The 13,416-nt window shown below is 49.1% G+C and overlaps 1 protein-coding gene across 1 annotated transcript; it reads left to right on the top strand.

The window, feature by feature from the left end:
* The first annotated feature begins 1,718 nt into the window (after positions 1–1,718).
* On the top strand, positions 1,719–2,838 carry LOC117893744 (achaete-scute complex protein T5). The gene has a single exon (XM_034800478.1). It carries the CDS (start codon positions 1,834–1,836, stop codon positions 2,551–2,553), a length of 720 nt encoding a protein of 239 aa, XP_034656369.1. The 5' UTR covers positions 1,719–1,833; the 3' UTR covers positions 2,554–2,838.
* The last annotated feature ends 10,578 nt before the right edge of the window (positions 2,839–13,416 follow it).

Here is a 13,416-nt window from a genome sequence, read left to right as displayed (position 1 = left end):
CAGTTGCTGTCGCTGTCTCTCCCTGACTTCGTTTTGCTCTGGCCGTGTCTTACCAGCAATTATTGAACTAGTTAGTCGGCCCCGAGACAGAAACGGATCGATCGGAACGGCGGCTCGGCTCAATTATGAATACGATCGTACGCGGATCGTAAGCAAAGCAGCGGCAGCCACAAAACCGGAGAGGAGAGGGCAAAAGCCAAAAGGTCCGCGGCGAACGTACATATTTAAGCCAACATGTCAACATAATTTATATTAAATTTTTGTGTCAGATAATGATAGCGCCTCCTGCTGCCGATCGCCTTCGGATTGAGCTGCGGATCTTCTCCACTTAAGCGTGCCGAATCGGCTCTGGTAGCGCTCAAAATGTGAATTAATTTACAACTTCTGCAGCGATTGGATGGACATTGGACTGGACAGACTGATCCACAGCGAATTTCTATTGCATCAACAGAGCCCGCACCGGATACGATCGATTCGCTGGACTCTGGCATGGCCCATGGACTGTCTTTGACCATCTGGAGGGGATGCCCGTGCCTTCCAGTCTGTCCCGACCTCTCACCTGACTCTTGCAATGCGATGCAATCTCCCGCCGCTACAGCAACGAAGTGTTAAACGATGCCCAGCATGGGTCTGTCCAATGTCAATCGACACTTTCGGCACGGTTGTCTAGCGTGCAACCAGAATGGGAAATGGAAAATGGCAAATGGCAAATGGGAATGCCCTGGCTGGCGGCACAATGGAAGCCTCATCCAGCAGAGAGCCCAGCAGCAGCATCCCAGTTCGGGCAACAATACAAAAATGTGTCCCCTGTCCTTCTCCGCGCTCTAAATGCTTTCAAAATGCTTTCGAGTTCGCTCTACAGCCCATGTCCTCGCCAGCGTCCTCGTCCTTGGCTCGACGGGTTGTGCCCGGTGCCCTACGCTTGGCATAAAGGACCGCGGGGCATTAGGAGAGTGTTAATAGAATATTGCCTCCGGCTGATCAGGATCAGGCGAATGGATGGATCACTGTTTGAGGTGTTGACGAGACCTTGAGCTCTGGATCTTCTATTACAACTCCACTCCCTCTACCTCTACCTCTACCTCTGCCTGTTCTTCCTCCGCCCTTGATTTATTGTGGCTCAACTATTACGGCCATAAAAGTTGGTCTCCACTTTCATTAGGCGGCTGCACACGACTCAGTGGCTGTAGGAGCAGAGGAGGAGCTGAGGCTGGTAAGTGGGGACGAGACTGCAGACTGCGGACTGGGGAAAACATCCATGAAACCGGTTGGCAGCCGGCACGCGACAGTCCCAGAGCCAGAGACACGACCGATCCGAGCCCCAGTTTGGGGCTGCAGGGCAGCAGACAGGCAGCTGTAAAAAAACGAACCAAAAACTGTTCTCAGACAGGGAACACTCAAAGCACTCGGCACAGAAGAGGCAGCTGCGAGATGCCCGAGAGAGAGAGAGAGAGAGAGCGAGAGCGAGAGAGCAAATTGCGTTGCTCGTTTAAGAGCGCAACGCTGAGAGATTGAGTGGAGTGAAGCGGAGGTAGAGTGTGAGTGAGAGTGTGAGTGAGAGAGTTCGGATTGAGTGGTCCTTGAGTGAGTCACATTGATGCTGCACCTTTTTGCACCTTTGCTTCCTGTGTGTGCGCGCGCACGCGCAGGTAGACGACTCTGCAGGTGAGATCTTCAGCCAGGCCGGGGCTCGGGCCCCTATAAATAGCCCGAGCGGACCGGGGAAGGGCATCAGAACAGAGCCAGCGCTCGCAGGGAAGACCCAGTCAGCCAGTCAGTCTACAAGTCTACAGTCCTCCTCCACACATCCAACCAACCATCCATCTATCAGCCATGGCACTGGACAGCGAAAACTCAAGTCAGGACATGTTCGGCTACGATCAGTACGATCAGTTCGAGCAGTCGCTGGAGATTGGTGGCGCCTCGGTGGTGCGTCGCAATGCCCGGGAGCGCAACCGGGTCAAGCAGGTCAACAACGGCTTCAGCCAGCTCCGGCAGCACATACCCGTGGCCGTCATCGCTGACCTAAGCAACGGTCGGCGGGGCATTGGTCCGGGTGCCAACAAGAAGCTGAGCAAAGTCTCGACACTGCGCATGGCCGTCGAGTACATCCGCCGTCTGCAGAAGGTCATCGATGAGAATGACCACAAGCGGCAGGAGCGGCAGCAGCATCCTTCACATCATCATGTCCAGCAGCAGCAGCAACACATGCTCTTCCAGCAGCAGAACTTGCAACTGCAACACCAACAGCAGCAGCAGCAGCAGCAGCACTTGTACGCCCTGCAGCAGCAATTGCAGCTCAGCTCTCCCACCGGCAGCGTCAGCTCCTGCAACAGCAGCGACAGCAACAACAGCAGCAACAACAGCTCCTCCTATTACAGTGCAGCATCGGCGACAGCCGCAGCCGCAGCCATGGCCACTTTGCTGCAGCCAACTGAAGTCACAACGAAGCTGGAGTCCAGCTACGAGGACTACCGCAACAACTCCTGCAGCTCCGGCACCGAGGATGAGGACATCCTCGACTACATCTCGCTCTGGCAGGATGACCTTTAAGCGGATCCACCCAACGATCCACCGCTAGTCGCAACCACACAACGAACCATTGATTGGCCCGCCAAGTATTATATACCTCTCGCACCAGCAAAGTATTCTATTCTATTCTACCCAGGCACATTCGCAGCATCCTTTTTTTTTGCCTGTACAAACTAGTCCGTAAGAGCGCTGCATGTGCCTGGTTATTATATAGTTTATAAGACTGTTCCAACCCTAAGATCTAGCTCATAATGGAAGACAATTTACTTTTAAGAATATCTTTTTTTTTTTTAACAAACAAACATGGAGGACATTAAACTGATAATATTTAAAAACGAAACTGCTTTCAAGACTTCTCAATGGGAATGGGTGAGGGAAATCAAATGGGAAAAGCATCGGAAGAATTTTTGGGAATTTTCCGGATTTATGGAGTACCAAAAACAGTGATAGATTTCAGATTAAAGAAGTTAGATCCAGCTTGGAAAATATGTGCCACATTTTTATCAACTTGGAATTGATCTAAGATATTTGTTAGTTGACTTTACATTTGAGATTGGAAGTTATATTTTTGCAACATTTTTTCACATTACTTAATCACTTTTGTGCATCATTTTTGTGGCAGAACTTCCCACGAAAACCACTCGCTGGCTGACTCTCAAAGATTTACCACTCGAGTGTAACGTAATTTATAGCAGCCAACTCAATATTGATTATGTGGTGCAGCCCCAGATAAGAGATAATCCGGTGACTTGTGTACAAGCTTGTACCGTTAAATTCCCTAGCGATCGGCCGTAAATTATCCAAACAATTTGTCAGCGTTCAGGGTACACTTATTTGAGAGCAAAAGCAACATTAAGTTAAGTAAAGTAAAGTAAAGTAATTTACTTGCCGCATTTTTGCATATGTTCATGGTCAGAGCAGAGTTAATCAGAGGCGGGATGCCGACAATTCCAAGCGATCGATCGATCGATCGATTGATCCGCGAATTGTCTCCCATGGTATACGCTGCTATCCTGCTGCTGCTTCTGCTGCTGCTTCTGCTGCTGCTTCTGTTGCGGCTGAACTAATTTTGAGTTATTCGAGCAATGTATGCAAAACATGAACCAAAACCAAAGGGATTTACACTGCCAGAAAATATTACAGGAGACTCAATGGAGATTCTGTGCTGCAGTTAAATGTTACAAGATATTTCGCACAGTGCAGAGATGGCAAAGACATGGGCACACAACGTTCAACGTGGACACCAGTCGGCAATTGTTCAGATCGCCCCCGACAAAGGACCACAGCAAACAGGCTGCAGGATGGGGGATGGGGCATGGGGCATGGGGACAGGCAGTGAGTGGGTCTCTGTGGGGAAGCAACGGAAGCTGCTGTTGGGGCCAATGAAATGCCCTGCGATGGCATTGCCAGAGATAGCGGATGCCAACTGAAACAACGACATGGAACATGTGCTGGTGCGAGTACAGGTCCAGGTCCAGATCCAGATCCAACGAACTATTCTCTCTATATGCCAGCAGCACATCCGCTCCAATGGGCGACTCCCACGCGCATTTCCTGCAGTGGCCGGCCGTTGGAGCCTAGCCGCAACTGAAGCTCATTAATAGATAAATGAATTGGGATACGCACTTCCGTCAATCCATTGTGCCATGGGTTCGCCACAGAAGAACGAACGCTCTGTCGAACGGTTCTTGCGGTCTTCTTGTGGCTGAGCCTGCCCCCGTCTTCATGGCGCATTTATCGAATTATTATTTCCGGCTTTTTCCTGTTTTTGCATTGCATATTAACAGACTGAAAACTGAGACAGAGACTGATCTGCAGATGGGGGCAAGTACGATTCCGTTGCGAGTCGATCCGTTTCGTTTCGTTTCGTTTCAATGCGATTCGATGCGATCCTCTCTGGTGGCGGTCCCATTGGACGACATACGACAGTGTCCGGCGACAGCAAACGGTGCAAAATCGAACGCTTTTTGTGTGAAGTTAATAATACGTTTGACATGGCCCAAAGGGAGCCCAACTGCACGATCCAAGGAGTTCAGAGGGAGCACCAATATATGCAGAAATATGTAGCGATCCGCTCCGCTCCGATCCGATCAGGCCAGGCCAGGCCCTGGGGCCGATCCAAACAGAATCTGCTGCCCCTCGGGGTCCTCGGGCTCTCATTTATATATGTACATTCATACGAGCACAAGTATATGTATATATTTGTTGTGCATTTTTGTGGCACTCTCTTTACATGCAACTGCGAGTCTGGCAGGGCAAGGCAGAGCAGACTGGCGATCGCCGGATCAGTGCGGTGCTCCGCGTTCGGCATTCGGCGTTCGGCGTTCGGCCTCTGGGCGAATAAATTTATGATTTATTAAGGATGCTCTTATTACAACACGCCACACAGCCAACCTCTCGCGGCCCCATGGCCCCATGATGGCCCCAGACACCGTCTGATGCTGACTGATGTCTCGTAAATAACGTATCAGGGAGAGGGCTACTCAAGAGGAGGATCTCTCCAGAGGAGAGAGCGCCGAGCGGGCAGCAAGTGAGTTATTTGTTTAACATGAACGCGTTTTTGACTCACAAATGTTGACAAAGAATAATGTAATTTATGTTCGTCCCTGACATCTTTCCAGGATTTCGCCCAGCGACACAGCGACACAGCGCCTCAGCCACAGAGCGACAGAAGGAGAGCAAAGGAGTGGGGGCATGGCAGACAGATACGATCGCATGTCGACCGCATTGCAATTAGAGATATTCGCACCGATATGTACCCAGTGTCTATGCCCATCTATCGCCCTCAAATGAGGGGCGTGCTCACAGCGAGATGACAGCACAAGTGCCGACAAATCCATTGTTGGGCGATGTCTCCCTTTTCGAGAGAGCGAGAGTGCGGGAGAGCCAATTCCGATCGCGTGCACACACAATTGTCCACAAAATGTACGATGTTATGCAACTTCTTGCGAAATACTCCTCGTACGCACAAGTGCACTCGCACATGGAGTGGCGATGCCTCAAACAAAGGTGCACTTGTCGCAGAAACCATCGTAAAAATTCTATTCCATTTTCGGTTCATTGTTACAGTTTCTGGGTTACAGATTCCCACCGATCTCCGGGCCCGAGCAATTAAAACGCCCACCGAAATCCATCCCACGAATTCCATCAAAGAAGTAGACGAGGGCCACAGGGACATGGACAATTGCGTGTTTCATAAGCTGTATCCTGTATCCCAATTCCTAGGGATCTAAATTGAATTGTTTCGTTTCGTTTTTTTTTTTTATTAGTTAAGCTGATTATCGATTGACAATGCAGCTGAAATGATAATGATAATGATACTCTCACTGTCGTTTCGGTCCTCAAAAGTAACTCAAAAATGTAGGCCAAAGAGTGGCCCTAGAAGGGGATTACGATTACCGATCACCGGCCACCAATCACCTATTGAGGGTCATTAGAAATTGTGAAAGAAGTGCGAGGAAACAGCCAACCAGACGGTAAATAAATTCCAAAGAAGTCTGGAAAAGGGAGAGTTAATTTCACCCTTTGGTCAATGGCTTAATTACCCCACAAAATGTCTCAATTTAACCGCGAGGCTTTCACTTTGTCTCGAATTATTTAAATTAATTACCCTAAAAGCGGCGTCCGGCATTCATCAAAAGCGTTCTTCTTCCTTAATTATAGACTCATGAGGAGCAGCACATTTCTTTAATTGCAACGAACCCAAACAAACAAATGCAGCAAAAACCCCCACAGAAATGGGCCAACGGGCGAAGGGAAACTTTCGCGTAATCTTCGCTGCGAGGATGATGGTAATTTGGTCCGTTGGGATTCGTATGGGATCTACATACATAGGTGACAAATAAGCAAGGAAAGACCACCCCATAATCTACCAGAAAATACTTTAGATACATTTATAGACCGATGCCACAGATGTGTTTTATTGTGCATAGTCGCAGTCGGTTGATCTGCATTAAAATGTGCCTTAAAAATTATTCAACAATAAAAATGAATATACCAGGACTGCCCTACAAGCGTTTTATGGCACAAATCAAATTTTTGAGAGCTAAATAAGTGATTTATAGACATGGAGTATCCACCCATAAATGTGCAAATGTCAGCCAAAGCGCTTCTAGCGGCCCTAGACTCCGTCGGCTGTCCAAGTGCAACAGACCCATGCTTCTGTGTGAGAGGGAGTCTCAAGGTAATTTAAATTATGTTCACAGAGCCAGGGCACTGGGACTCGTCATATTGCAGCTTTTATAATGAAATTTACGACATTTAATTGGAGAAGAGCCAACCAAACGCTGGCGGCACATTCCAGGAGTGTCTCTGCCTAGACGACGCGTGGCATTATATACAATATCGTTATATGTATATATTTTATATATGAATATTCATATGGGATTCACCATTCACTGCGTGACTGAGCTAATTAGTCGCCCTGCACTCGCTCTCTCCCGCTCTCGCTCTCGCTCTCGCTCTGCCTGTTGGATTCTCCCCTTCATTCCCTGCAGCGGAGAGTGGAGTGCTTTTCCCCCTTCACTGCAGCGGAGTAGAGTGTTTGTGCCCCTTTGCAGCTAGCGGACGACAGCGGAGTTCATCTCGAAATTCACTTTTGATTTCATATGCATTTCATCAAATTGCCGCTGCGCACGCGCATGCCAAAAAGCGGCACTCGAGACCCAGAGTTTTTGGGAAGGAAGGCCGCCGATAAGAGTGGCAACTGGCGGACACTCGGACCAACGGACAGCCGGACGAGCGGAGACCTTGGTTTGATTTGAAAATGACTCGAAAAAATGAACTGAAAAACAGCAAAAACGGGTTGCAGCCAGATCCCAATTAAATGTGGTTCAGCCAGAGTCTCCCTGGCCCCACACTCTTTAACCATATATCTCTGTACCCCTCTATCCCTGGGCTACCGCATCCACATCATTCGGGGCACGGGCATCGTTGTCATTCGCCTTGCGACTTGCGGCTTGCGACTTGCGACTTGCGCCTTGCGGTGCACTTCAAATGGGAGACGCGCGCGTCCAGCGCCAAAATGGCAATCTTTTTGAAATTTATGATGAAAAAATGAACACTGTCGCTTTTTTGAACATTTTAATTATACACTCACTCACACACACACACACACACACACACACTAGCACACAGAGACACACATGGTGGCAGTGCAGCGTATTTTTCGGAAAGATTTTCGGAAGATACCAAAATCCAATATAGAAACGGGACAGAAGTCGCCACCAGCCGATGCTTTTGATACACTTTCCCAGCGATGAGTCCCAGGAATAAACATGAAAGTTCAGCTGGGAATATGTACAGAAACTTCATGGAGTCCTCGTCCTAAAGTAATTGACATAAAATTGAAGAAATACTGAAACATAAATGGGGGAAATAAAGAACTTGGACAGTACACAGGAGGTGTACGAACACCTATTAAAAATCCAAGTACCTTCTGCTAGGATATGCCTGACACAGGGCAGGGCGCCCTGTCTCAACCGGTAGCCGACAGGCAGGCTGAGGCAGCTCCTGCCGCCGCCAGCGGACTGGAGTCCAGTGCCAACTGCTGTCCCATATTTAGCTCCAGTTTCATCTTTAGTTTCAGTTGTCGGGGGCATTTGGCGAGTAATTAATAAATTCGCCCTGCTGCCACAGGATATTTGCATAAGAAATTATGGCAATGAAATGTTATGACCGCGCCCGTGACAGACAGCCCAAAGCTATTGGTGCGCTGCTGCTCCTCCAGTTCAGGCAAGGTCAATCTTCACCGGCAGCGGCCCTCTGCTTTGATGCATGGAATACTCATAGGCATGGTTATGGCCGGGAGCATAATGGATTGCATAAGTCCGAGCATAAGTTCCTGCCCTCCAGCTGTGTGCCGGCAGAGACGGAGGCAGACTGAGCGACTGCGATAGTGCCAGACATTGTGACATTGTGACATTTATGCATATAATTTTCGGGCAATGGGCAAAGGCCAAGGGGACAATTGGTAAATGAGGCACGCGCAGCGTGTGGTGAATGTCCGAGAAACCGATGGGCACAAAACAAACGCATCCTTTCCAGGACAACACGCTGCACGTGGCGGCCCATAGAATGAATGCTGCAATTCCCTGATCCTTGCTTTCAAAACTCCATTGTTCAATGGCCCAGGACACTGATAATGAAAAGCAGTCAACGCAAATTACATAAGGCTCTCCATTCTTGCCATTCTTTTGCAATCTGGACAGCCGGACAGTCGGACAGCGGGCCGAAAATTGTAAGGCGTTTGTAAGCCTCTTCAGAGGTTGCGCCCAAAAGATGTGTTTCTAATTGACCGGACCTCAGCCTGATCCTTAGGACACGCGGCAGGAGCAGAAGCCGCAGCCGTCACCAGGCCAGGGCTGCTCTTTCAAGTTGCAGCGCCTGCCCCTAGCACATTCCACCGAAGTCAGTGGGTAGCCAGTCGTAGCCCCTCAATCAAATATCTATTATGGCTCTGCGATAATGAAGCCAGAGCCGAAGTTCCGCCGAACTGCAACTGCAAATTTGCGGCCACAGATGAAAGTAGTGCTCCCAGAAACCCAGAACAAAAACGAAACCAAAACAGTTCATTTCCAATAGCCAAAGCGCCATCTACTGTGGACCACAGGGTTACAATTTATTAAAAATAGTTTCCCTGAAAGAGCGCCGTTCCCTAAAGGCGGACTTGAGGAATTTTGTATGCAAACATCCAAATTTGAGCGATACCCTCCATAAAAACGAGCATATCCGCTAATCTGTGCATATTTTTTTCCCTCAACTGGAACAGTTCTTTAAACATTCGACATCCCCTAACGGCCCGAACCGATCCAACGTGCGTGTGAATCTATTAAAGAAGCAGCCGTCCCTCCCCTGCCCTACACAGAGTAGGGATTCTGTTCTCGACTGATCACAGGGCTCTGACTGCTCCTCATCATCATCCTCATCCTGATCGCAGGCGATGTGCCTGCCTCCACCTGGAATACAAAATTCAATTAAGCAAATCGAACGCATTCGAATCAATTTCGATGCAGAGCGTTTCTACGAAAAGTGGCCCTTTTAATGGCCTAGACTGTTCCTGCATCGCTGTATGCCAGGCACCTGTGGGTACCTGTACGGGGCACGGCACGGAGGCTGGTGTGAAAAATGGAAACGCTACTAAACACAAATTATAATAAAAACAGGCAAATTCCAAAGCCAGGAGACCGAAGAAGTGCCAAAAGGGTTTCAGTCTTTTGATTGTTATGCTGATGAGCTGCCGTTGATGCCGCTTAGGAGCGGGCTCGGCATTGGTATTGAGATCGTGGGGATCTGGGCGTAGAAATCAATTTTGAGGCAGTCAGTCAGTCAGGGTATCGATCGGAAGTCTGTTGCTTTATTGATTTTGATGTGGGTTACTGCCAAAGATCCGATCCGATCCGATCCGAACCGATCGCATGCGATGGGCTCTCCCCCGTATTTGTATAGCTGTGAAAACCGCTAAGAAATCAACCGTTGAGCGGAGAGGTGTGGGAAGCAGCGGATAAAGATCGATGGAATTTCGATTTCCGGTTTCCGCAAAGGCTTATGCAAATATTTGGCCAGAGCCGACAATAGTGCCGCTAGCAGAACGAATCAGTTGGATAAACATCCTGGCCGGCCGAGCGCGAAGAGTAATCGTGGGAATCGAATCGAATTTGGACACAATTAATGGATGGTTTACCATTTACAATTCGAATGGCATCGTGGGGGCATTGGCAACTGTGAAACAGTGGGGCGTGCAGTGGCAGGACAATAGGCCAGCGCGTAACAAGGACACCACTCGCACTCCACTTGTTCACGCTTCGGGGCGACATCAAAGGCGGCCGAATGCACCTGATCCCGATTCCGATTCCGATCCGGCCACAGAAAGGTGCTAAATGGGGCGTACTAATGAGATCAGAGCGCGCGAGACAATGCCCCAGGCGAAATAGGACGCAACGCACCGATTAGAAAGCGGTTTATGACAAATACAACAAACGATCCTCAATCACTGATCGCTGAAAAGAAAGGCGATCGATCGAACAATGGCCCCGGGAAATTGTACAATAATTGGTCGCATTCAGCGGCCGCAGGATAACTGCATGCTGTCATTATCCTTGCGCAAGGATCGTTAAATGCGTTCGATTGGATAATCATGAATAATGACTTTATTATTAATGGAGCGATAGAATGGAAAGCGAAAGCGGTGACTTATGAACTCAACTGAAGGGCTCCGATCCCCGCAGCAACCCAAAGTCAAAGATCAGAAAGTGTGGCCTGGGAGCCGAACACGAGTGGTGGCATGTGTGGCATACCAGCAGCGTGTAGCTTACCTCCCGGTCTCAGGTCTACCGTGTTTGATCGAACATTAAGCACTGCCACTCGAGCCGCTCACTTGTCACTCCGGCCACTCAACGATTGCCCTGCCCAGTCGGCTTCAACTTGTCAGTAAGCGGCTCTGTCCAGGATTAGTGTCGATCACTTCGCATCTCCGTAAGCTTTCCCCCATTCCGGGGCACATGGGCATGGACATGTACACCACCCAGACGCAAGACGAGAGACACGCACTGGGAGAGAGAGTGACAGAGTGACAGAGAGAGAGCGAGAGAGTTGCAATCTGTGCTGTACGCTGGGAAAAAATAAATTCTACCTGCTGCAGGCGAAGCTGTGCTGAAGCTTTGACCACCTTGAAAAACGAAAGTGACTGCTAGCGAGGCAGGAGACCAAGGGAATTATTCTAATAATTACAACAACGTAAGTACAGCAAACGCAAACGCGCGCTTGCTCTTGCGCTGCGCACTCTCTCGCGATCTATTTATAGATTTGCGCTCTCTTGCTTGCACATGGAAACAACAAATTTACACGCACACACACACACACACACACATGTGTATGCATATTCTCTATGGCTGTGGCTTCTATTCGAACTTCGCTCTCGCTGCAACTTTTGCATGTACTCTGTGACGACTGTTTTAGGCGCTCTCTGACAGGGTGATTTTGTATCTGCCCACTCCACACCCTCCTGTTCGGCGCACCCTGCGCTGAGCTACCACTCATTTATTCTTAGTTTTGTTGTTTCTTTTTTTTGTTTCCTTTTTTTGCCAAGTCAGCAAGGTGCGAGAACATTTAACGCCTCTCCTCCACCGATTGAAGGTTTCAGGTGGAATTTTCGCGTTAATTGGACGAGTGCGGGTCGCGTCGGCGGCAGGATTCGTTAGCACATTTGCGGTTGGGCACAGGATAACAAGGATATGGCAGGCTGGCAACTGGCGGCGTCGTCGCCATCGGTCGGCGGTTTACAAAGGCAAACTCGCGGCACTTGTTGGCCCAGCCTCTGAACCTGGACGAGCTCTTGGAATTTGAAAATGCAACATAATTGCGCTGATTATGAGGCCGGCAACAGGCAACTGGCAACATTCAACAAGCAACTGGCAACTGGCAGTGGTCGGGGGCACCATAAATGCCATTAACAAGCCAACTTAGCCGCTGCGACGGCCTTCCGAGAACCAAGATCCTCTCGTACCCCTTTCGCGAGGCCAGGGAGAAAGTGAAACGTGTCTTGGCTCGGCCATCGGCATCGCCTTCGCCTTCGCCTTCGCCGCGGGGCGTGCCCACATTGGAAATTGTTTACAAAACGTTGGGCCCACAAAATACATATGAATATCGAATGTGCGTAGCTCTAGCTATATTCCAAATCCCACCATTTCGTACTATCTGCTGCTCGGATCTGATCAATCTCTTTTTTGTGGTTTTTGGTGGGCGTGCGAGTATTTTTATTGTGATTTGATTGTGAGGGACTTTCTCCAAATAGAGCAATAAATTCTTAAGTGTTGACATTGATTTAGTTTTGGGGGCGTAAACTTCGCCTAGTCTGAGGATACAATTTATGATTTAATTATTGTTTTGGTCGGAGACAAGTCTCGGCACCCGCTGAGCGTTAAACGCTCTCTAATGGTCAGCGACATCATCAAAGCGGCCTGCAAGAACCCCAGAGAGCTGCAGGGCCGCAGAGCCAAAGAGCCAAAGAGCCACAGAACCAGAAACAGAAACAGAAACCGTCAGGGCTGCAGGCCTGGAGGCAAAGACTCGGCCCAAGTCCAGCGGATGCATAAATCGATATGAAAATCACCAATTATCTTATGCAATGCCACAAGCACACACACAGAGAGAGAGAGAGAGCGAGAGAGCGAGGGAGGAGGCAAAGCTCGGCATGGCACAGCACTGCACAGCCACAGATATTGACAACTTGTCGCGGAACGGAATAAAACGAAATGGATGGAATCGGTGTGGTGCGGTGTGGTGCGGTGCGGTGCGGGGCGGTGGGTTGCTGCGGCTATGCAGTTTGAATGAAATCAAGCGGCGCATGATGATATACAATAATCGGGCAGCGGCAGCGGCAGCAGCAGCAGCGATGAGAACATTGCGCTAAACGAGCAACTTACCAGAAGAGAAACGAGTTTAAATCTCTGGATCTTCGACCAAAAGATCGTGCCCGACCCATGGTTGCTCTATCTTGAGTAGAAATAATACCGATTTCAAGGGGTGAAACATCGTGAAGACCCCCACAGCAGTTCAGAAGTGTTTCGCATGAGTCATTTGTTTTCTCATCGAAATAAAAGACATCTTTTACTACTCATATTTGCAATTGCTCCAATATTGACACCCTAAATATACTCCGCATGTACTCTACACCCCTTTAGCTCCTTCTTATCTCAACCCACAATTTGCAGCTAAACTTTCTTCATGCACATTTCCTCTGAAGTCAAAGGTACTCCACCTTGAGGAAAGGGGCAACTTCGATCCGCTTTGGCGCTGGAAATGATGCAAATGCTGAAGGCAGAACGATAACCGGCGATGAGGCAAGAGATGTCCAAGCAAACGACAACATCCAAGACAACACAACGA

This window comes from Drosophila subobscura, chromosome A (assembly GCF_008121235.1).
Source record: "Drosophila subobscura isolate 14011-0131.10 chromosome A, UCBerk_Dsub_1.0, whole genome shotgun sequence".
NCBI classification, from domain to species: Eukaryota; Metazoa; Arthropoda; class Insecta; order Diptera; family Drosophilidae; genus Drosophila; species Drosophila subobscura.
The sequence above is the reverse complement of the archived record's forward strand: the minus strand, read 5'-3'. Positions and strand labels throughout refer to the sequence as shown.